General features: G+C 37.8%; 1 protein-coding gene and 1 pseudogene across 1 annotated transcript; both read left to right on the top strand.

Moving 5' to 3' along the window:
- The first annotated feature begins 137 nt into the window (after nt 1–137).
- On the top strand, nt 138–5,881 carry LOC147221658 (uncharacterized; annotated as a pseudogene).
- A 25-nt stretch (nt 5,882–5,906) lies between these two features.
- On the top strand, nt 5,907–25,338 carry piwil2 (piwi-like RNA-mediated gene silencing 2). The gene is made up of 23 exons (XM_086169217.1): nt 5,907–6,272; nt 6,344–6,440; nt 9,629–9,743; nt 10,792–10,955; nt 11,081–11,147; nt 11,726–11,836; nt 12,115–12,232; nt 12,713–12,834; nt 13,190–13,270; nt 13,841–13,954; nt 14,877–15,065; nt 15,150–15,234; nt 16,358–16,450; nt 16,679–16,819; nt 16,927–17,040; nt 17,299–17,487; nt 18,003–18,104; nt 19,698–19,814; nt 20,969–21,057; nt 21,262–21,367; nt 21,907–22,160; nt 23,650–23,757; nt 25,107–25,338. Exons 1-23 carry the CDS (start codon nt 5,907–5,909, stop codon nt 25,261–25,263), a joined length of 3,099 nt encoding a protein of 1,032 aa, XP_086025343.1. The 3' UTR covers nt 25,264–25,338.
- Nucleotides 25,339–26,297: the final 959 nt, after the last annotated feature.

Genomic DNA, 26,297 nt, shown 5'->3' with positions numbered 1-26,297 from the left:
GCTGTAATGAACATTTTTTCCAGAAAAGACAGGAAATAGGGTAACGTACAAAAGCGGAGGTGGGAGCACGCAGGTAGACTACATCTTGTATAGACAAGGTAACCTGAAAGAGATCAGTGACTGCAAAGTAGTTGTAGATGAGAGTGTACCCGGAGAGCATAGGATGGTGGTTTGTAGGATCACTGGTGACAAGGAAGATCAAGAGGACAAACAAAAAGCAGAGAACAATGTCATGGAAGCTGAAAAGGGAGGAGTGTTGAATGGTGTTCAGGGAGGAATTGAGAAAGGCTCTGAGTGGTCAGGGAGAGCTTCCAGATGATTTGACAACTACAGCTAGTTCTATCAGAGAGACAGGTGGGAGAGTACTTGGTGTATCATCTGGAAGGAAAGTAAATAAGGAGACTTGGTGGTGGAATGAGGAAGTGCAGGAGTATATACAGAGAAAGCGGTTAGCAAAGAAGTGGAACACTGAGGGGACTGAAGAGAACAGACAGGAGTAGAGGGCGATACAGTGTAAGGTAAACATAGAGGTAGCAAAGGCAAAACAAAGGGCGTACAATGACTTGTCTGCTTGGTTGGACAGTAAGGAGGGAGAGAATGATCCATACAGGTTTGCGAAACAGAGAGATAGAGATGGAAAGGATGTACAACAGGTCTGGGTGATTAAGGATGGCGGGGGAAATGTGTTGACAGATGCAAGAATGGGAAGCTGGAAAGAGTAGTTTGAAGCGCGAATGAAAGAGGAAGATAAAAGAGAGGCATGGGTAGAAAAGGTGACCATTGTACACCACTAAATAGCAGAGATTAGTAAAAGTGAAGTGAAGAAGGCATTGAAGAGGGTGAAGAGTGGAAAGGGAGTTGGTCCTGATTATATACCTGTGGAGGTGTGGAAGTGTCTAGGAGAAGCAGTGGTACAGTTTCTGACTAGATTATTCAGCAGGATCGTAGAGTGTGAGAAGATGCCTGAGGAATGGAGACAAAGTCAGATGGTGCCCATTTTTAGGAATAAGAGGGATGGGCAGAATTGCAGCAACTATAGAAGGATAAAGTTGATGAGCCATACAATGAAGTTATGGGAAAGAGTAGTGGAAACTAGACTGAGAGCAGAAGTCAGAATTTGTGAACAGCAGTATGGCTTCATGCCTCGAAAGAGTACTACAGATGCAGTATTTGCTTTGAGAATGCTAATAGAGAAGTACAGAGAAGGCCAGAGGGAACTGCAATGTGTTGTAGACTGAGAAAAGGCATATGAGAGGCTGCAGGACATGTGTGCTAGTTATTAGATTGTGGTGAGGTGTGCTGTAGGGGTAACAGAGAATTCAAGTTGGAGGTAGGACTCCATCAGGGATCAGCTCTGAGCCCCTTCGTGTTTGCAGTGGTGATGGACAGACTGGCAGATGAGGTTAGACAGGAATCTCCATGGACCATAATGTTTGCAGATGACATTGTGATCTGTAGTGAGAACAGAGAACAGGTTGAGGGAAATCTAGAGAGGTGGAGGTATGCGCTGGAAAAGGGAGGAATGAAGGTTAGTTGCAGCATTGCAGAGTGTATGTGTGTGAATGAGAGGAACCTGGGTGGATCGGTGAGGCTACAGTGAATGGAGATCAAGAAGTTGGAGGATTTCAGGTACTTGGGGTCAACAGTCCAGAGCAGCAGAAAGTGTGGAAAAGAGGTAAAGAGACGGGTTCAAGCAGGTTGGAATGGGTGGAGAAAAGTGCCAGGAGTGCTTTGCAATAAAAGACTACCAGCCAGAATGAAAAGAAAGGTGTACAAGACAGTGGGGAGACCAGCAATGCTGTATGACCTAGAAACAGCTACAATGACAAAAAGACAGGAGGCAGAGCTTGAGATGAAGATGCTGATGTTCTCTTTGGGAGTGAAGAGGATAGATAGGATCAGGAATGAGTCTATCAGAGGGACAACACATGTTAGATGTTTTAGAGAGATGGTCAGAGGAGCCAGCGTGAGATGATAGAGGTAGAGGTCATGTACAGAGGAAGGATAGTGAATATATTTGTAGACGGATCCTGGAATTGGACCTGCCAGGCCGGAGATCTAGAGGAAGACCAAAGAGAAGATTTATGGACGTAGTGAGAGAGGATATGAAGGTTGTTAGTGTGAGAGAGGAGGATACAGAGAATAGGGTTAGATGGAGAAGGTTGATTCACTGTGGCGACCCCTGAAGGGAAAAGCTGAAAGGCGAAGAAGAATATTTCCTTGTCTTCTCGTTGCTGCTTTTGCTTTCCTGAAAGTAAGGGGGGAGAATCAAGGGGATGTTTGTGCTGATCTGAAATTTTACCAACTGGAAAATCAGTCAGAACCACTCTACAATTTGTCCTCACTGTTGTGCATTATGTATATCACATGTACCGAAACCTCACAAATGTGATGTAACGTAATTACTGGAGCAGTGACGCATTTCAATTTGGAAGCTGTTAAGGTACCCTGCAGTTTAAAAAGGAATAAGCAGAATGATAAGAGGAAGTAGTTGAAAAGTTTGCCAATTGGTAATATGGTAATATAGAAGGCAAAATTTCCAGTTGACATGTGCTCCTTTGACTGTTTTACTAATGCTATTCCAGCAGCCATGGCGGCAAAATATTTACACCAAAGAAACACCAGTTTATTACACTGCTGCCCTTCCGCGCCCAAATTATTTCAACAGCATGGATTCTCTGCTCAGGTCACAGACATATCAAAGGTCTTCTGCGTCAACATCCAGCTATTGTTTGGTTGGATGGGTTTTATTCCCTTGGAAAAAAAGATTATTAAATACATAAATAAAAGAATTGTTCTCAATTGACAAGATCCTAGACACATATAGGTATATAAGAAACAACATATAGTTAGCGCATTATTAGTGTGCACATAGTTCACATATCAATGCATTACAATGACCAATCCTGCTCCTGTCAGATCAATGTCTGGTGCCACTACTTCTATATGTCACCAGATTGCAACACCACTGTGTGAAACCAATAATTTATGCACAGGCTCAGGTATTAAAGTGATATTATCCAGTGTAATCCAAAGCATATATCAAATCATTGTGACTTTGATGAGCATCATGTACAACATAAATAAAATATCTAACTGTGTATAACTTCTTGAGCACGCAACTTAAGAATTGAAGCAGCGATTTCTCCAACATCAGTGAAACATACCACCCTATCTAGTGAGGCCTTAAAACTCAGTAGCTAATATGTAAAGAGGCAAGGAGAATGATGGGTTATTTTGTGGATTCATCAGTTAAGCAGGTGTGAGCACAGAGTGATATCCTTAATACCTCTAGGACCCTTTTCGCAATATTTCAGAGGAGTGACTAATTCCTAATATGCCTGACCGGTGACCTTAATACAGGACCAGAGCAGCAGCAAATGATTTTTTGACTTGAAAGGATTTCGAAACACCTCTGTGGAAATCAAAGAGAAACACATTAACACCGGCACAGATTAGGTGATAAAGCATCCAATCCATGCGGCTATTTTGCACTTTCAAAAATAAAGATAAACATTGGTGTAACAGGGAAATAACCTACTTAAAGGACTTAACATTCTTTAATAACAAATGGCTGTCCTACACCACTTTTGTACAGTACCCCGATGTTGTCTCAGCAAATCACAAATATTTGCACATATTTGTATCTATAATAATATCTTCATCACAATTGTAAGCCTTTTGCCAAGCCACAAACAGACAGGTTTTATTGCTCAGTTTTCAAAATCTATCTATTGGCTACAATAAATAAAGGGACCAGTGCACGGTGGTGTATTCTTTTTATTATTGATTCCTTTGAATGCCAAATTCCTCATTATACAGTTTTGATAGATAGATAGATAGATAGATAGATAGATAGATAGATAGATAGATAGATAGATAGATAGATAGATAGATAGATAGATAGATGGATGGATGGATGGATGGATGGATGGATGGATGGATGGATGGATGGATAGATAGATAGATAGATAGATAGATAGATAGATAGATAGATAGATAGATAGATAGATAGATAGATAGATAGATAGATAGATTAAGCATATTTGTGACAAATTTTGTTTCCCTGTAGTTTGTAATCATGTGTATACACAATGGCCACCAGGGGGACTAAAACAACAGTAGCACTGTCGTGCAAATCGGTAATAAAAGATTGGCAGGTTCAGCAAACCAATGCCAAAAAGCCAATTCTTCCAATTATGCAATGAGAGCATTGGAGGGTGGATACCTTTTCAGAAGCTCCCAGACCCGCGGACTCAGGAATTAACTGAACGGTTCCTCACAATTTTGGAAACTTGGAAAAGGTCCTCCGTCGAAATGTGAGGCTAAAACGCCGTTATTGTCTCATTTAGCTGTATATTATTGTTTTTATCCTCTGTGACACCGACAGTAGCGCTGAGTTTTTCAATGCATTTCTTTTGTGTTTGATGTCGCGTTCAGTATTTCGAGTGTTTTCGTTCTCTGCCACGTGCGTAAGTTAGCTGACACTGACATGGCAATTGTGCTAACTTAAAACGAGAGGTACGTGAAAAATAATGACCTTAAATACTTTTTTTTTTTTTGGAGAATAAAGCAATATTGAGTTGTAGTTTTACTTGGTGAATAAATCATTTGTGTTTTTGGACTATTTTAGGGAAATTAGTTGGCAAAAGGTGGCCTGTGAAGAGACGGGTTCCAGCAGGTTGGCATGGGTGGAAAAAAGTGTCAGTGGTGTTTTGTGATAAAAGACTATCATCCAGAATTAAAGGAAAGTTGTACAAGACAGTGGTGAGACAAGCCACGCTGTGTGGCCCAGAAACAGTAATGATGAAAAAGCGGGAGGCAGAGCTAGAGGTCACAAAGATCAAAATGCAAAGGTTCTTGTTGGGAGTGACGAGGATAAGGGTCTATCAAAGGAACAGCACATGTTGAATGTTTTGGGGAGAAGGTCAGAGAAGCCAGACTGAGATGGTTGGGTCATGTACAGAGGAGGGATAGTGAATATAATGGTAGATGGATCCTGGTATTGTAGCTGCCAGGCAGGAGGTCTAGAGGAAGACCAAAGAGAAGATGACGTAGTATGGACGTATGGACATAGTGAAAGAGGATATGAAGGTGTGAAAGAGGAGATACAGAGAATAGAATTAGATGTAGAAGGTTGATTCGCTTTGGTGACCCCTGAAGGGAAAAGCCAAAAGGAGAAAAAGAAAGAGATGATGAAAGCTGGCCTATGTGCACCTGTGTGGTTGAAAAAAGTATTCTACCTTTTAATGGAGTAGCCTGTTGGTTTATTTTCCATTAGATATCACTGGACGTATAAGGATATTTCTTTCGTCAGGCAGTTTTATGATTGCTTTTAATTTTTGGAGGGGCACCAAATGTTTCCAGATTAATATGAGAAAATCGTTGATAAACCAAGGTCTTGAACTTTTTAGTATGCATTTGTTTCCCCCAAATAGAAATTAAGTTTATCCAGCTCTGAAGCAGGTGTCAAGTCTAAAATAGCTCATGCTGCCATGGTAACACATGCTGAAACCTTTTGCATTTTTATATATGATGTGTTACTGTTGGGTGCTCAAATTTTTGTTGTAAACTGAAAGAGGACCTACAAAACATATACATCTCAAATATTTGCTAGGTAGAAAGTCTAAGGGTCCAAATCTTTTTTTTGACCAATGAAGTGAATTGATATGAATGCTCAAAATAGCATTGAAGTGTCTGAAATGGTCTGGATGTCACAGCCAGCAATGTTCGTGTTGCAGTCTGCTTTTATTTCATTTATCGTCACCTGAGCTCAGTCACCTTCCCCTTTTTAATAAATCAGAGGACATGTCTTGGTAAGCTGTGTAAAGACTTGCTAACCATTATCATTTGTATCCCTTCGCAGTACGCTGTTAAATGAAGTAACAATAATAAATACTGATGCAATGGATCCAAACAAGCATCCAGAGCATTGCGGTATGGAGGGTTTTCAATGGATGGGACGCAGTAGAGGTCTACCTTACTCGACAGTCAGTCCTTCTGTAGGAAGAGGTCGAGGTTTATTTACACTTGGCAAAACCCCACACAGACCAGGAGTAACATTACCCATTAAAGAACCTGGAGCTGGACGTGCCACAGGGATGTTGATGCAGCCTGATGATGGAGCACTTGGCCGAGCGAGAGGCTTGCTTTTTGCTTCAGCTGACCTAAAGACAGCATTGGCTACTGGCAGAGTTATGTCAAGTCTGGAGCCTCAGGGTGAAACTGATGTTCGGAATCGAGAAGAAATCCACACTACGAGAACAAAAGAGGTAGTGAGAAACTTGTGTGAATTTTTGAATTTTGATTCAAAACATTTTTAATTGTTTTCCTCTGCTTACAGGTTGATATTTCAGTGCAACATGAAGGATTATCTCTGCTCTCAATGTTTAGAGGAATGGGCTTTGAGCCTTCTCTTGGCAGAGGAACACAACCAGTGGGTGTGTATGAAAGACAGATATTTATGTTGTAAATAAATAGGGCTGGCATGAATAATGTATTATTTAAATAGTTACATAAATTAGTGTGAACTATTGTAAATTTAATGTGTAACTGAAATGCTTTTTTATGGTTTTGTAAAAAGACTCATAGTAAAATGTATATATCCTTATAGTGCTTTGGTGCCCTCTTGTGGCACAAATAAATTACAACAATTTCAATAGATAGATGATATTACAGGAGTCTCAAGACTCTGGCCCTAGTGGCCTCAATGATATTTTGTGGTTCCCCTCCCTGAGCTTAGACCTAGGTGTTAGTGTAGCCCATGTGTTTTTTTTTCTCACATGGATCTGCAAGAGTCCTTGCCCTGAGCGTATTATCTTTGAACACTTGTGGGCTATTATAGCTCAGATTCGTGACAACAACACGAATTAGCAACGTTGGTCACTTGTAACATGGAGTTAGGACGGGGGTTAGGGTTCAGGACTGTCACCAAGTGAAGGGGTAATATCCTGCCACCCAGCCCCAGTCATGTCTCTTTTAAAGCCTGCCATGAAGAGAAATGTTAGCACAGATAAATTCACGAGAAGCGAAAGACAGAATTTTTTTTTTGTTGAGCACAGGAGCATCCCAATGTATGGATAAAGTTGTGGAGCACAAAGAGTATAACATTAGACGTTGTTACTCAACTAGACATGCTGAGGAGTATGCAAAATACCGGGGAGATAAGCGAGAGGACCTGGTCGTCAATCTTAAAATATATCTACTGAGGCAATAAAATATTTCAGGAAAGCAAGAAAAGAGAGTGATGCAGCAGTCAAAGCTAGCTATGTGGTGAGTGAGATGATTGCTATGGCAGGAAAGTCTTTCAAAGACGGCAAATTCATCAAACAGTGTATATTACAGGCTACAAGTATAGTCTGTCTGGAAAAGAGGGGTCAGTTTGGTAACATCAGCCTTTCAGTCAACACAGTGGCAGTGCGCATTTTTGACATTTCAGGTAACATTTACAATGAATTGCGTGAGAAAGCGTAACATTGCAATTTGTACTAGTCGACCTTGATGAGAGCAAAACTGACACTGCACAGCTTGCGATATATGTTCATGGTGTTGACTACAATTTTGAAGTGATAGAGGAGTTGCTCATAATGATTCCAATGCATGGCCAGACCACCAGTCAGGGGACATTTCGCCAGTTGTGTGACTCATTTGTGGTTTTCGGCTTACTGTGGAAGAATTTTGCTGGAATAGCAACCCTACAACAATGATAGTGTGGAGAAGTGGACTGGTGGCACTTGTGTAAAGAAAACTGGAAGAGGAGGATGTGGAAAATCCCATTGCTTTGCACTTCAATATCCTATACAGGCCCTTTGCGGCAAATGCCTGTACTTTGATATTGTCAATGCATCAACCTTATCAGATCCAGGTTGTATTTTTCTTCTTTGCAATACTTAAAATCCTTTTTTGTGGATTACTTGATGAGGCCCAGCCTCACCCAGACTACGTCCAGCGGCTCCCAGGTAAGTTGAGTTTGAGACACCTGTGATATCAGGAATAGCTTATTGGTTTTCAAGCAATGTCATATAAAAATGTAATATTTGAATGTATTATTTCTATACTAGCGATATTAATATCTAATAATAATAATAATGATAATAATATTTAAATAGGTTGCGCCAGATCTGAATATTTTTCTGTGTTCATTAAAGAGAATTCATCGAGACTATGTATAGTATCCATTGTCTTTGATAATTCTGAAGATTCCTTTAGAACTATCAGAGCACAAAGGACCTTGGTTCGATTCCAACAGGTTAATTGGTATATATTGGAAAAAATTGCCCAGAGGGTGAATGGTTGTTTGTCACATATACAGTATGTTGTCCTGCAATCGATTAGCAACCAATTCAGAGTGTACCCTTCATTGGGCCTCTCGCCCAATGACAGCTGGAATAGGTTCCAGCATCCCTGTGACCGTGACTGCAGGATAAGCTGTAGATAGTGGATGGATGTATCTTGTGTGTCCAAAACATGGTATTCAATGGAGACTACAAAAGGCCCACTTGTGATTTGATGATGAGTGTTTTTCATTTTTTTAAATAAAGCATAATGCTTTTGATCGGGACTTTTGAATCATCTATAATCCTGTATTTGTACATGGAATTCTGTCTCTTAAAGAGACAGAAATAATCCTTACTGTTAAGTTCATCAGCCACAGTTTAAGCTGCTGTATTGTTAATTAAAAATTGGATTTGATGGAGAAAAAAAGTCTTAAGTGTCACTTATTAGAGAGAAAAGCCAAACATCACATAATCAAATTAAGATAATGTTTGTTTTGGGGGATATCTAATATGGATGTAGTTAGGAGGAAAAGTTGGAGAAAAACAGTGACTTCACAAATACTATGTATTTTTTGTGTAGCCTTTGTGTTGAACCATTTAAGACAATAGCAGCATAAGAACAAGAGCAAATGCTTATCTTTAGAGCATTAGGACCAGTCTACATGCTAAGTCAAACAAATGTTTGTATTCCCAAAGATTTGAAGTCCTTTTAAGTTGTGGACAAGATATGATGAAGGTGCTTGAGCTTTGCTAGGATTCCACACTTGCTGACATCAAAGCAACACAGTAATTTCCATGCTTAACTTCCAAGCATACGCAACAAGATTCTGTCAAAAATTATTTAAGATTTATAAAGTGACTTATTCTACATTTTGTCATTGGCTTCAGTCTAGAGTGAAGACTCTTTCAAGTCACAAAACTCAATATTTATTAATCCAGAAGTTATTTAGGTTATGATAATAAAGAGTGTTCCTTTTATTCTCAGCATATGTGAACTGATGCAACCTTTTACTTGCAAAATAAAGGCGCAACAAGAATGTACCAGTAACTAATATTGCAAACATAATATTTCTCAACGTTTTTACTTTTTATTTTTTGGGTTGGAGGATGAGCATATTGTGATACAATATTTCATTACCTTTCATTCAGCACTGCATATCAAGACCACAGAGCATCTCTGTCTGGAAATGTAAACTATAGTGTAAATCCTGAATATGAATGAAAGACTAGCTAGCTACACATGTAAAAACTATCCTGATATCTAGATTAGAAAAAAAGTTGGATTCTGATGTCCATTTAAATGTTCACAGTCAATACCTATAATCCATGGGACATTTGGGATTTTTTTGCAGGAAGAGGAGGAGCTGGAGATTTGGGAGAGGTGAAGAAGCAAATTGATGGTTTTGGTGTTGCCGGTAAACCAGAAAGCATTTGCCATCCTGTTGAGGTGATGGGCAGGGGAAGAAGGTAGGACACTGGAGGGACAAGATGAACTGTATGCACTGTTTTAATATGTTTAATATCCGTCACCTGGTTCACTCTTCATTTGAATGTGACATTGAAATTTTAAATGTTTCAAATCATATGGCTCTTTAAACTGGAACCAAAACTATAATTGATATGATCTGTTACTGATGATTCTCATTCTGATATTTATTTGGAATGGGTAACATTAAACTACTTCTCAACCTCATAGAATTTAAAATGTTAATAATGATAAAATATAATGTTAACAGTATCTGGTAGCGATGACTGGAAAGGTGAGCAGGACAGGGTGAGACCAACAGTATTATGTGGTTTAGAGACCATTGTATTGAGGAAAAGATGAAGCCAAGCTGAATGTCACACAGATGATGTTCAGGTTCTCTTTGGGAGTGACTAGGATGGCTAGGCTCAAAATTGAGTACAGTATAGCCATTTGACAGCTAGATATTCGGAAGATAAAGTCAGACTGGCGTGATTCGGACATTTAGAGAGGTATGCACATAGTGAATATATTGGCAGTGGGATGCTGCGGTTTGAGGAAGAAAGACCAAAGAGGAGATTCATGGAAGGAGTAAAAGAGGACATGAAGTAAGTTGACGTGAGACAAGGATACAGAGAATAGGGTTGGATGGATGAATGGCGACCCCTGATGGGAGCAGCTGTAAGAGGATGTGGAAGTGATGACTAGACACCAATCGTATGCAGTACATCTACACATGTGGTCCCTTTTTGTAATTTTAAACATGGATTGTCATGCGTTATTCATCACCGGTCAACTGGTGCCAGAATAAAACAATGCCTATTATGTCCTGTAGAATGCAAATATTTTGTCAATGGTACTCTTAAAAAAACTTTGGCATCATGGGATTCATGCTGGTTACTGTAATAGTTCCTGTATAGTCAAAAAATTCATCTTCAAGAGAAAGTATAGGACAATTCTTACTTGCCATCAATGCAAAATTTTTCCAACAACTTTAGATCTTGAAAACAGATTTGCAACACTAACAGTTATTGGCTATGACATTTACAGCTCTCTTGGCAGAGATTTATTCCCTCACAGGGTGATGGGGATTGGAAGGGCAGCAGTACCACAGCTAAGACAGGGAGATGGGCTTCCTTTTATGTCTGTAGGTAGTGTTCCACCTCCAACTGCTGTGCATCAAACACCTAAACACACTCAGGCTTCTCCTTCAGGTATGGAAACCTAAAGAGAAGATGTTTTAAGTGTTGAATTGAAATGCACTGATTAAATGAAAATTGCTAAAATACCCTTGTTGTAAAAATACATAGTAAGTTTTTCCCCTGTATCTGCACTCAAGATCAAGAACTATTTGAACGTTCTGCTGGAATACCAGGGAAAACAGCGCTAACAATGGAAACCCACCGGTTAGTATACCTTAGCTATTAGCTATTCCTCTAAGATTATCAGTGCACTGCCACCACGTCTATTTACAGCATTCGCATGAATGTTTGTCTTGAAGTGTCTTATACACCTGTACCAAAGATCTCGAAGGTTCTGAGCTTAACTCAAAAAATCCAAACTCAGAAGCACTTTCATTGTACCACTGGTAATGCATCTCTATAAATGCTATTTGCAGCTATTGTTAAAAAAATTAGAATAGCTTACTGCTTCGTTCTCACTAACCTTTTCGTATCAGCGAACTGCCGTGACACATGAACTTCATTTGCATTGTCACTTTTCAGTCTTTCTGTTATCAGCACTTGCGCAACAGTGTTTGCTGCCTATGTGGACCTGTTCGTGTCAAGTTTATTTACAGTATGCAGCTCCAAAGTCCTTTCAGGACAATACCTATAAAGTGGCACAAGTAGAACAAAATATGAATTGTCAATCGTATCAGGCATCTTACAAATTAATATCATGGAATAGTAAGGTATTTCTTGAACTGTATTCTTACAGTGATATAAGCATATGATTAATGACTTGCATGTATTTTTCTGTTCAGAGAACCGCTGAATAAGGCAGGAACAAAGGGATCTCCTCAAACAATTGCTTCAAACCATGTCCTAATTAGGTGCAATAATGATGCTGTTTATCAGTACCATGTTACATTTATGTAAGTAATATTTGTCATTTATTTGCTTACTTTTGCAACAACTCAACAAAGATTATTGTGTAGATAGAAGATTAACAGTGTTGTCAATCTTACCCTATATAACCTAAATTAGTAATTAGAACAGTGTGTTGAAATGCAACGGTACGGTATGGATTATTTTTTCATGCATCCATTTGTAAAGTATCATTGGACAACTGCATATGGAGGATCTTATATATCGTAGCATTATTCTCGAATGCCCTGTGACATATAAGTGTTTTTGCATTTATATTTTTCAGTCCAAATGTTGAATCTATGGCACTGCGTTTTGGCATGATGAGGGATCATCGCTCAACTACAGGGGAAGTGGTGGCATTTGATGGCTCAATCCTCTACTTGCCTGTTATGCTTACTGATGTAGGTATCACAGTATAAAACATAAACCTCTGCACAGTTACTGTAGAAGCAAATGCTGTGTGTGTTTTTGAGTTCAGATAATAGTTCACTCTCTCAAATCCTCGAGATCTGTCCGGGAAAATTCTCTGTCATCCAGGCCATGGTATTCACCGATAAATCTTGTCATTATAACTCGCCTTGCTTAATTTCTTGGGGATGATTTACTTCTCACTGAAGATGCTTCTTCATGTCTAACTTGGAATTTGTAGTACTTAAGCCCTAAAAAGAGGTGGATTTACAAGGTAAGGAATCTGGGTGAATTCTCCCCAACTAAGTCCAGTTCCCACATTAGGATATATCACAAAGCCTAATATTACTTTTTAAAGCATGTCTAAGCTGTGGATAATTTAAAAAAGGTATTTCAGAAGTTAAATTTGGCTATAGTTATATCCAATTTCAAGATTAATAATGTCTATTTTTGTGTCTCTTACTAAAATGCAGGTTGTTCTGAAGAGTCTGAGAAAAATTGATAACAAGGAAATACAAATTAAAATCCAGATGACAAAGATTTTACCACCTTCCTCACTTCTATGTATCCCCTTCTACAATGTGATCCTCAGGAGGTCTGAGACTGTCTTGTTGAGCTTTGATTTTTATTGTAATTCTTACACATTCTCATGAAATTTGTTTGTTATACAGTGTGTTTTACACAATATTGTGTTTGGTTCAAAGTGAGATATTATTCGTAGAATTCTTTTTAAGAAAATGACAACCGTGTATACCTACCATTCCATTATCTGCATGCGAGTTGTAAAATGGTGGTGCCTCTTCTTTTTCTTGGTCCTCTCCTTCTTTTAGCTTCTCCTTTAGCTTTAGTTAGGGTTCAAAACAGCAGATCATCTGTTTCCATCTTGCCCTGCCCTCTGCATCTAAAATGATTTTGTAATGATCCCAAGTTGTGCTTTTCGTCCCCCAAAGGGTGTTGAAAATTATTGGTCTGAAGCTGGTGGGACGAAATCACTACAGTCCAGAAAGAACAATCATTCTAGAAAAGCATCGGTTAGTATGGATTTGCATTTGATGTCAGAATGTTGATTTCACGAAGAACTAAATGAACATCAATTATATTGCTTATTTTGGTTTCACTGCGGAGCAGTTATTCACAGTTCTCAACAGCAAGATTTGCATTTTAACAGTGGAGCTGCAAAATAATGCTATGGTCAGTTCTTTTATACAGTCGAAGCAGCCAGTTCGCTTCCAGAAAATAGTTCATTTAGTGACTAATTAATGCACAATGGCCTACTAATATTGCGTACTAATATTGTCCTTTTTCAGTTTAGTCATACTGCCATAGTAATGTAGCAACTCTTTACTAATAGAACACATTTACCGGAAAGAAGAGTTTAGTTTTCCAGCAGCATATTGAACCAAAATCGCTAGTGTCGTACATCATTGTTTTTCTGTTGTTGCTAAACCTTTTAGCCGTGTTATAGCCTGGGAAAAATGGGCTAATGATTGAGCAATAGAAGAGCATTCATTTGAAGATCACATTAGTGGAACATTAGGGTCGAGCTAATACCAGGGGAACTTTTGTCCAATAATTTCCTTGTGGTATGTGTTTTGTTGCAGGTTGCAATTGTGGCCAGGCTATGCAACATGTATCAAAAGTACAGATGGAGGCTTGTACATGTGTGTGGATGTGTGTCACAAAATCTTATGCAATGATTCTGTGCTGGATGTCATGTGAGTTCATGCATCAGATCAACAGTACTGTATAAACTGTCGAGTTTGTAGATTAATGAAAATATTAGATATTCATTTGAGCCAAGTTTTCATTTTGTTTCAGATTTGGATATTGTTTCTATAATATGCCCGATTGCAAAGTTTGGACCACAGCTTTTAACAATTTGTTTTTTTTCCATTACCCTAATGCCAGTACTCTGGCATGCTAATAAAGCCTAATCACCATTTATGCTCTAGCCTACACCGAGCCATGTACTGTAAAAGTCTGCCGTGTTTTCCTTTTCGTATTCAAACATTATCAAAGCTGAAAACAAATTTGTTTGCCATTGCTTATAAGTCAGGAGTTTTAATGATGGGGTTTTATTGGGTTACAACCCCACCTCCCCCACAGGTGTCAGTGTCAGAATCATTACTATATACCCCCTCAAAGTAAGAGGATTCATGGTTCAATCCTGACACGGGGTCTTTCTATTTGTAGTTTAAATGTACTCCTTGTGTCCCTGGGCATTACCTCCAGGTTTTCCGGTATACACCCACAATCTGAATACATCCATTAGGTTAGTTAAAGATCCCTTATCCCACCACCAACTAAATGATTGGCTGAAAAGACAAAAAATCAAAGAATTAATTTTATTCCTTACTTTGTTGCAAAACGTTTTATAAATATATTATTATTCGAGTAAACAAGATGAGATTTTTTTAACTTATTAATTTAGAAGAACAACAATGATCACCTATACTATCCATATCTTTTCATGAGTAAAAGTAAGGGTTAGAGGGCAGTGATTCAGTGAGTAAAGTAAGCCTCTGTCATGTAAGCAAGTTTGATAATGAAGGATGACATGAAGTCAATTGTGTTTTTTTATTCAGATAAAAGGGTTTAACCTTAATCTTAATCTATAATTTCACTGTTCTCTGTCAGGAATTCACTATACCAACAAGGTAAGGAGAACTTTAAAGATGAATGCACCAAAGAACTCATCGGTAACACCATTATTACCCGCTACAACAATCGCACTTACCGCATTGATGCCATTGAGTGGAGCAAATCACCCAAAGACACTTTTACATTGACTGATGGCACACAAACAACTTTTGTGGACTATTACAGGTAACGTTACCCTGTCTTTATTCTTTTTTTTTTTTCACTTCAATTCTAATATTGTTTAAATTTTATTCTTAAAATGATCAACAGTAAGAACTATGGAATTGCAATCAGAGACCCCAGCCAACCTCTCCTTGTGTATCATCCAAAAGAAAGGTCCAGGCCAGGAGGGAAGGTAACGCTCTCTCAGCTTTTATGTTTCAATTATTGTTTCGATTATTCAACACATTAATAACTATTCAGCACAGTCATCCTGCCTCACAGCAAGAGGGTTCCATTCCAATTCTGTGACATTTTTAATGTTGTTCCAGTGTCTGTTGACAACATTTTTTTCTCCAGTTTTCCTCCCACCATCCAAAAATATCCTGTAGGGTAATTTGAGAAACTAAATTGCCCAGACATGTGAATGATTGATTGTCTCTGCATGTGGCCCTTTAATAAGCTGGCAGCCAGACCAGAGTATACCCTGCCCCTTGGCCAATGACAGCTGAGGCTCCAGCCCCAAAGGATGAGTCAATAAAACTTCTTCTTCTTTCGGCTTTTCCCTCTAGGGGTACAGCGAATCAACTTTCTCCATCTAACCCTATTCTCTGTATCCTCCTCTCTCCACCAACTACCTTCTTATCCTCTCTCATTACGTCCATAAATCTTCTCTTTGGTCTTCCTCGAGACCTCTTGCCTGGGAGCTCCAATTCTAGCATCGGTCAACCAATATATTCTCTATCCCTACTTTGTTCATGACAGAACCATCTCAGTCTGGGTTCTCTGACCTTCTCTCCAAAACATCAAACATGTGCTGTTCCTCTGATAGACTCATTCCTGATCCTATCCATCCTCGTCACTCCCAAAGAGAACCTCAACCACCTTTCTTGCAACATCTAGTTCTGCCTGCTGTCTTCTTGTCATTATAACTGTGTCTAGGCCATACAGCATCGCTGGTCTCACCACTGTCTTGTACACCTTTCCTTTCATTCTGGCTGATAGTCTTCTATCACATGACTGCCTTTAAATATCATCAAAATGAATGATATAATAGTGATGTATTTTCAACTGTACCAGTTCTTAAAAAGTACAAACATAGAATTTGGAACTGTCACAAGATTTATCACATGCGCACCAAAGGTTGGTCCTTTGGCAACTACTGCATTTGATTTTATTTTTACAATCAACGATTCTCATGTGTGAATATGATCATATTTTCACAATTCCAGTATTTCAAGTGTTTTGGAAGCATTTTACAAATTCATTAAAATGCTGTGGTTACTTATGAAGTCATTTTAAACACTGATTTCTTGAAGCAGATAATTACTGGAGAGATCCTTTTAGTACCAGAGCTTTCCTTCATGACTGGAATCCCTGACAAAATAAGACAGAACTTCATAGCAAAGAAGGTGAATTTATATTATTACTGTTTACATGATTCAGTGGTTGTTAACCATGATATACATGGGACAAATGTCAGAAACATGCTCTCTAAACTGTGTGTGTGTGTGTGTGTGTGTGTGTGTGTGCGTGTGCGTGTGCGTGTGCGTGTGCGTGCGTGCGTGCGTGCGTGCGTGCGTGCGTGCGTGCGTGCGTGCGTGCGTGCGATGTTTATATATCTTTTTTTTGTAATATAGGACCTAATGATGCACATCAATATGAGTAGTGAGCAGCACACCTACTCAGTAAAGCAGCTTTTAAAGAGTATTAGTTCTAACCCTGAGAGTGTGAAGGAGCTCAGTCAATGGGGCCTCGAAATTGGCTCAGAAATTCTGTTGGTAAGGCCACATAGTGGGCAAAGTCTCTTGTTATTGTAATCTTCCATAGCAAAAAGTAAAACAACACCAGCAGTAAAAACAACGCACTGTGTTTTTCTCTCCTTCAGCTTCAAGGGAGAACTCTGCCGTTTGAAATCATCCATCTGCAGTCCTCATCATATGCCCCAGCTGGTGACGCATCTTGGTCCAGAGAGGTGGTCAGAGATTCCTCAATCAGCTCCGTAAGTGTTGTGAGACAAACCCTGATTCTCTTTTGAAGAATTTACTGCAGTTTCATCACTGTAAAACAAGAACAGTACAGTTCAACTCTACATAAAGCTTTGTGCAGTTTCTCATATTTTGTTTATCTTTGTATGGTTAATTTACAAATTCATATTCCGCATCAGTCGCTCTCCTATTCACCATTATGTAACTTGGCCATGTTTGGTTGTTGAGTTTCTTGTTTGCTTTTCTCTACTGACTGATCAATTTATATGTAGATCCCACTGAACATCTGGGCACTCTTTTATCCGCAACGCTGTGCAGAGAAAGCTGAAGAGCTGCTGTCTACATTGAACAAGGTGGCAGGGCCTATTGGGATGAGACTGGAGCGTCCCATTCGTGTGGAACTGAAAGATGATCGAACAGAAACATACATCAAGAGCATTCATTCTCAGGTCACTTGTGAGGTATGGCGAAATTGGTTGGCTAGCACTGGGGATCATAATGTTAATAACTTATGAGCTTCTCCGGGTGACCCACTGTGTATTATAAATACAGTTTTTTGTAACTAGGCACATATTTTTTTCATTTTAATGTTTTCAGTTTAATTCCTTTCTCAAAATCTAGTCCACATCCACTGAATTGAATGATTTTTCATTAGTTTAGCAGTTTTCTTTTTTCATTACCAATGTTATTCTAAATATACCTATTTAAACTTTATTTTGGAAATAATAACCATTTATTTCTATGTTTCACTCATTAGTGGTATATTGAATGCTCATAAAATAATCAAGGTACAATACACCTTTTGATTTTTCTTTCACAGAAATATAAGGTTAATATTTTATTATGAAATGGTACAACTAGCATATGAGCATATGACTTTGGCCATCCCAATTTTTTTAATTTTTGTTGTTACCATTAAATCTAGAATACTGTTACTTCTATCTCACACAGGTTTTCGTTTCTTGTCTCTTTTCAGCCAAATATGCAGCTTGTAGTTTGTATCATAGTTGGCAACAGAGATGATCTCTACAGTGCCATCAAGAAACTGTGCTGCGTCAAATGCCCAATCCCCTCTCAGGTATAAAATATCATCCTCTTATATGTCCATAGAGGATATTACTATTACCGAAAAATTGCGTTTTGTATCCAGATAAGTTGTTTTATGTGTTGTTTATTCAACCCAGTCTCGTTAAGAAAATACCTATTTAATGCTTCAAGGAAACTCCCCGGAACATGACAAAACATTTAAGTGTCCATATGGATGAACATGATTTAGATTTTGGCCATGAAGGTCAATGATGTTAGCAATAGTTAGAGAATTGTAAATGATCTCAACTTGGCAGTGTTGCATGGAATATGCTATTGAAATGCATTTTAATTGATTGATAACTTTGGCCTTAATAAGCAGCTGCCACCTGTTTAAAGGAGTTTGTTAAATATTAATAAAACTCTCTCGGAAGTCTGAATCCTCTGTCATGGAAACATTTGATATAATTGTACGTTTTTGTGTCAAGGGATGAAAATCTAGTCCAGTTACTCAGAGAAGATTTTGACAATAATTGACCCTGACCTGGATGACTGAGAACCTTCATGGGTACATTTTTGTGTCAAAACTAGTGTTGTTGATTTACATACTTTTGTTTGTCTGTTTGAAATTGGAAGATTTTGTTAAGTTAGCGATTGAATTTATCACAATACCAACATATTTTGTACAGTTCAGGTTTTTTTTTTTCCACCCAGCAGTCCTCACCCATCAAGGCATTGACTGCATGTCTTAAATGTCTTAAGGGGTACCGTGGCATCTGGCATTGAACATCGGCAGAAGATCCTTTAAGTCCTGTGTGTTTGGCCTTCATGGATCAGACTTGTTTGTCCAGGCTACTGCACTCTGCTTAGTTGGAGTAAGATGTGGAGACTTAGGGGGTCTCTTGACAGCTTAAACCATTCCTGCACCATTTTAGCATTTGGATGGGATACATTATCCTCTTTAAAGAGGCCACTGCATTTGGGGAAGACTCTCAATGACAGGATGTACTTGGTGTACATCAATATTTAGCAAGTTGGTTCAATTAACAGCTCCACAAATGGCAGGAGCCATGGTTTCCTAGTCGATCATTTTCAAAGCGTCACACTGCATCCACCAGCTTACCTTTTTCACCAGATAACTGACTCACACTCCCAGCCATTGACATGATGAGAAAGAAACAACGTGTGTATTAGTGGGCTTTGATCAACTTGTCAGCAGTGTCACAGACACCCAATTGATAAAGTCACTAGTAAGAGAAGTTGGAGTAATTTATTTATTTATTTATTCTGATAATTGATAGCTTACTCTTTGTTGAATAAATTTTCACAAGGGTAATAACAACTTCCTTGTTACTACTTGCATCGTTTTGTGGATGAATTGATCATGTTGTGTAAATGAAAGTGTTAGTAAGTTGGCATATTGGTCATTATAGGAAACATATTCCTTAAGCGCAATCAGCACAATGTCCTCTGCCAGGCTGATTTCCAATAATATATCTGGACTCTTTGAATATTAAATGATAGAATAGCAAGACCCAATGACGTATGAATATTTGCACCAAGAGTGTAATATCCATCTAAATGCTACAAATATGATAATGTGTTCATTCTTGGTTTTTTTTTTAACAACGCTTACTTTTGTTAGGCAATCAATGTACGGACCATTTCCCAGCATCACAAGTTAAGGAGTGTTGCCCAAAAGATACTCCTGCAGATGAATAGCAAATTAGGAGGAGAGCTCTGGACTGTCAATGTTCCTTTGGTGGGTATCACACATTGCAAAAGTGAAAGCTTATTCACTTTGGTGAGTTTGTTTTAGTTAAAGTAAGAATCCAAGTCACATAGTTTTTCAGGCCTTGTGAACATCCAAAGACAAATCCTTAAATGTAATTTATTCTGGCAGTTGAGATAATCTCTTTCTTGAGTAAGTTACCAATTCTGAAACCATTTTGAATTGCACTTAGTCATGTAACCCTGGTCACCTTTCAAAAACAGATTTTTTCATTAACAGATAATATGAAAATCTGTGTTGTCAATGCAGCTTTGTAATATTGTGAAATCATTTAAAGGCATAGTGTCATAAAGGATCATCTCAGAAAGCAGTTTTTTTAAAGTAAAGTTTCTTTTTAATATTTTGATTTTTTTTTCATATTTAATAATATATTTTATCTTTTAATATTTAACTTGGATTTTCAATTTTGATAGTCTTATTCATGTAATTGTTCTTATTTTTAAAATCTGTATTTCCACTATTTATCAATCTGTTTTAATTACAGGTAGACAGATTGGGATTGTGACAAATTGGGATTTATTTTAGATTAATGATGCAATACTGTTGCTGCAAGCTCCTATATCCATCCATCCATTGTCTATCACTTATCTTGCGCAGGGTTGCATGGGATGCTGGAACCTATTCCAGCTGCCATTGGGTTAGAGGTGCGGTGCACCCTGGACTGGTCGCCAGTCAATTGCAGCACCACATATATAGAAAGACAAACAATAAAATACAATAACACAATCAAAGACAAACTCTCTCATTCACACATGTGGGTAATTTTCCCAATTTTGCTCCCATATCCTAAAAGTAGATTTTGATTGTGTTATTGCATTTTCAAACTCCATTCTTCCAAGGGTTGTGGTTTATAAAAAAATTGTCCCAAAATTAGTGCAGGAATAATCACACTTTATGTTTTTGTTTGGAGTGCTGTATTAATTTAAAACTGTTACGGTTCACTGTCTTCACCTCAGTTAACAAAATGTAAAGACATAGACTGTAGTTCAGAGCTTTTCTAGCACAGAAATATCAAAAATATTTACATGGGACTTTATGAATTTTTTAGTTCATACCTTAAAATAATAAAAATAATGTAACATTCTTGTGTGCAGTTAAATCATTAATTATTTCACTTTCATCAGAAACAGTTAATGGTGGTTGGAGTTGACGTTCATCATAATGCCAGAAAGGCTCACCAATCTGTCACTGGCTTTGTTGCCAGTGTAAACCGGTAAATGGTTTGAAAGCTTTGATCATATTACAGTGTTGTACTCTCTGCATGTTCATTTGACATCTTTAAAATGAATACAACTAGTTTGCCTATTACAAATTGTATTTGTTTTAAAAAATAAAAATGTACTATGCATTTTCTTTGGCTTTTTTTTTGTTGGAATGTTTGTTTTAAACCTGTTTTTCTTTGATTGCTCCATTTTAGCACACTGACACGCTGGTATTCCAGAGTGATTTTCCAGACACCTAAAGAGGAAATTATCAATGGCTTTAGAGTATGTTTATTGGCTGCTCTGCAGAAGTACTATGAGGTAAATACTGTGGGAATATTATCAATAAATCAACTATTGCACATTACCATTTCATTTGATGAAAGTCTTTCTTTATGTTGGTTTAATGTTGATAAAAATACAGTCATGAGGGCAATGCAATAATCAAATAATTGGTCTTCTTCTTTTGGTTCTCCCCTTCAGGGGTCGCTGCAGCGAATCAACCTTCTCCATCTAACCCTATTCTCTGTATCCTCCTCTCTCACATCAACTACCTTTATATTCTCTCTCACTATGTCCGTAAATCTTTAATAACTAAACAATTGGTACAGACCAAAGTACCTTCAAAAACATTTTGTGATGATTGCTAATCTGTTTTTATCAGCATGAATTTACTTCAGTGCTATTAAATACTGTTCATATAGGATATCTACATGTAATATGTGGTGTGTTACGTGGATGACCAAATAACACATGAACCATTCCAGTGCAGACCACTATACAGTATATTAGCATGCAAAGCACAATTATTTAAATGAAAACAGGACAATTTTATTAAATTTTTATTGTCTTTTCCACAGGTGAACCACAACCTGCCAGAAAAGATTGTAGTGTATCGAGACGGTGTATCAGATGGTCAGCTACTGATCATTGAGCAGTTCGAGATTCCACAGCTGATCAAATGTTTTGAGACATTCCCTGGCTATGAGCCCAAGCTGGTCTTCATCGTTGTCCAAAAGCGCATTAGCACTACCCTTTATTCCTGGACTGGCAGCAAGTTTGGCTCACCACCACCAGGAACAATTCTGGATCATACTCTCACTCGTAAAGACCGGTCAGTCTTACTGTATCAACATGTCCTATGTCCAAATATTTTTAGAAATCCATATTTTTGGCTCACTTGGTGTTTTTAAATGTATTAGAATTCCTATACCAATTGAAACAAGGTCATTTGTACATTTGAATCCATCTTCAACTCCAGTTTTAAACAGTAAAGTCTAGCCCCGCTGGAGCTTTGGAGGTAGCATTGGAATGTATTGATTAGTTGTTTGATTTATTAACTTGATCTTTAATTTTTCACTTTGTTGAAATAACTTTTGAAGATAGTATTTAGATGAACACAGCAGTGCAGATGGATGAATGAAAAGGGCAAGAAATAAGCAAATGATCAGTAGAAGGGAATATTTATATTGGACTATGCATAATTACCCCAGACACAAGTCAGCCCTTGAAACAAATGTTCGCCTTATTTTGAGCATAAAGATTCTTGAGCAAAATTTAATGTTAATCAAGTACAGACTAAAATTATGCATCTGAGTGTTGTCTAACGTAAGTACATTTTTGCCTGCCCTTTGTAATGAATATTGAATTTTTTGCCCATTTTATAAACATGAACAACTCTTAACCTTTTCTATGGTCAATGATATTGATCTACCAATCTTTCACGGTTGTTCAATTTCTTAAAATACAAACCTTAATGCTTTCCTTTGCCTTTTGTTTATTTGACATTAAGAGAGATTAATGGCTGTGTACTGCCAGCTAAGGCTGTAGTATAGGAAGGCAATGATACTGATAATTATTACAGAAGTTGTGGTCTACCCATGATCTGTTGCGTGGGAGGGAATTTGAAATGTGCCGTAATTTTCGGACTGTTGATCGCACCTGAATATAAGCCGCACCAGCTAAGAATTAATGAATAAATATACGTGTACATTTGAAAGTCCATCTATTTTTTTTATCTCTGCTTTGTCCTACTCCAGCTGATAGCTATCTTCATCTGTCTCCTGCGCATTAAAACCATTAAGGTTGTCGTCTTTAGTGTCGGAATTGAACAGCCTCAGAACTTCGCCGTAATTTCATTGGTCCGATGTGATGAGGCTAAATGTTTTGGCAGCATGAAGCTCATTAACCCCAAAAAATCCATAAATTAGCCACTTCATTATTCAACCCACAGTGTTCAAACCGCGTGAAACAAGTAGTGGCTTATTGTCCAGAAATTGCTGTATGCTGTCAATATAAATCTTTCTCAGGGTCAACCAAGTAAAAGTACATTCAAACAAGACTATTGCAAATGTTTCCAGACAGCTCTTTTGATTTATCACTCAAAATAATGCCTAAGGTGGGCAAAACATGGCGTGCTTGTTGTGACTCGGAGAATTGTCCCATTATTATATTAGCAACTTGACATTATTTCTTCAGAGGGTTAAACATGGTGATTTGTATGTTTAGGCTTGCCCTGTGTATGACAAGAAACCGAAGTTTCAAAAATACTCTTTCCCTCTCAATTTTGCTTCCAAGTTTGTCACTCTTGCTTTTCCTTTCAGGGTGGATTTCTTTCTGATTCCACATCACGTTTCCCAGGGCTGTGGACTTCCCACACACTTCATTTGTTTGTACAACACAGCAAACCTCACCCCAGACCATTTGCAAAGGTAATGATTACCTATTTTATCCTTTCCTTCTTGGTGTCATCTAACCTGAACTTTCCACAGAAATCTAGATAAAAATTACAGTGGGTATTGGACAATTTAGGGAAAGTAAGTTGCTGTGGTTGCCTCAGTAATGATGAACACAACACAGGTTCATGAATGTTCTTCAAAATCCAATATCAATAATAGTACAGTTGACCATTAAGATATTCAGATTACTGATTAACATCACATTGGCTACAACAATGGTTAATTGGTTTTTCACCTAGAAATAATTGTGATCAAAAAGTGTAGGTGGCAAAAAAATCAGATGGATAGAGGTAATAAAGAGGCAATGAATCAATGCATGTTGTCTTCCTGCATGATATAAAATTTTTAGGCCTGTATAACTCAAAACTGAGAACCAGAAAATAAGTTGACAAAAATGTCAACAAGTCATCAGCAGAGGCCAATGAGGAACAATAACCAATCAGACTGGAATCATTGTGCCTCTAAGTGTGATCCACATCTCACTGTCACGCTGCTACTTTCTATATTAATGGGCAAAACAATACATTCCTTAATTGATGGTAGTTAATTTAATTAGAATGAATACAGCCAAACAAATAAGCTAGTGACTGATATTATGCAACTGCCAAATTAGAATGATAAGACAAGTGTACATGAGTATGTGGTGTACATAAATCTACATTATGAATGAACAACTTAGTGGGACAAAAATTGTATCATGTACAGTTACATTGAAAATAATAGTGTTTAAACACATGAATGGGAACACTTCACTTTATATTCTGAATAAAAACATGAAGAAAAATGTATAATTTTTTAATTACTTCACTGGAAGTAAGTATTATACTGTCTGCATTTTTATTACAAACTCAAACATTTCCTGTATGAATTGAAAAATGTTTGTGCTTTAGCATTCCTGTGAATCACTAAACTAATATTTACTTGCATAACCACTGTTTCTGAGAACTGCATAACACCTGTGTGGCAACAAGTCAACCTACTTCTAGCACCTGTGAACAGATATTCTAGCCCAGGGTGATCCCAGAGATGATACAGAGAAATGGAGAACCCTATTTGGACTCTTAAAAATCAGATTGTTCTTTTGAGTTTGTAAAGAAAAATGCAGACCCCAAATCACATTTTTCTTATAAAAAATATATACTATTTTATATATATATTTATATATATATATATATATATATACACACACACACACACACACACACACACACACACACACACACACACACACACAGATTTATATATATTTGTATATGTTGGGGTATGTCAACAATTACAAATCAAGAACACAATTTTGAAATGTTATCTTGGTTCCACATCAGACTGACTTTCAAGATGTGCCATTTGTACTGGAACTGGCCCGGTACCATTCGTGTTCCAGCGCCGTGCAAGTACGCCCACAGACTGGCCTTCCTGGCTGGCCAGTATTTGCATTCAGAACCAGCCATCCAGCTATGGGACAAGCTCTTCTTCCTTTGATTCGCAGCTGTGACTCAGGAAAGCAAAAGCTCTCAAATAACAAAACCTGTGCTGTGAAAACATGGCGATAAGGTTGATAAGGTAACTGAATGATAAGTAACATTTGTTTTAAGTAGTATTGATAATTTACTGTTGTTCTTCAGCAATGCTTGAAAGCAGCATCACCAGGTACAATGTCAGCCTTTATTGTAATGCTCTTTGGATTATTTGTGTTGATGATAAGGTGAATTGTGGTAGTGTAAGCACAAGATCGAAATTGTTTTCACAAACGGAGCTCCTTGATTGAAAAAGGCTCATAAAGTTCATATTTTAGTTTCCATATTTTAGATGCTGTTCCTGTTACATTCAATTTATGTTGATAAGCTACCATTGTGACATCTGTTTATTTTCTTGGTTTTATGACATTTTATGGTTCAAAAAAGTTGTATTTTGTTGAGTCTTAAAAAATATCTGTTTAAAACTTTGTGTAGTAACTGAAATAAAACAATGGAATACAAATGTTTTTTTTATAATCACAATTTCAATGTGTTTGACATCAGTGAAAAAAAAAGTTTGCGGGGAAAATAAGATTTGGTTAAACACACTCAGTTATTGACCTTTTTGGACTTTTGGATAGGGTAGGGGATGTAAACCTCCACTGAGATGCTCAATTGGAATCCTTATTCTGTGAGGGGAGAGTGCTAACCACTCAACCACCACACCAAGGTTTATGTACTGAAATTAAATGACTTCTCAAGTGATGGAGGAACATCAGAAATGGGACACCAATGCATGATAGTGGACCAGACTAATTACTTAAAATGGCCTTTTAATTGTGCCACAGTGGGAAGAATATACTGTTCCAACACCATTGCACCATTGGTGCTAATAACCTACAGGGTACTGTTGGGCTACTGTGGGTCGGAGAAGAAGAGGAGGAAGGCGTGTTCAGAAGCAGAGGGAGAAGAGGAAAGGCTAGAGTCTGGGACGACAGGAAATGTCAGTGGACCATTTAAGTTGTACTATTATGGGACTGACAGGAAGTGAAATGGAAT

This window comes from Fistularia commersonii, chromosome 22, assembly GCF_037954325.1.
Source record: "Fistularia commersonii isolate RoL2024-O1a breed Wild chromosome 22, RoL_Fcom_v1.0, whole genome shotgun sequence".
NCBI classification, from domain to species: Eukaryota; Metazoa; Chordata; class Actinopteri; order Syngnathiformes; family Fistulariidae; genus Fistularia; species Fistularia commersonii.
Note: the sequence above shows the minus strand (reverse complement) of the source record. Positions and strands in the feature narration are given on the sequence as shown.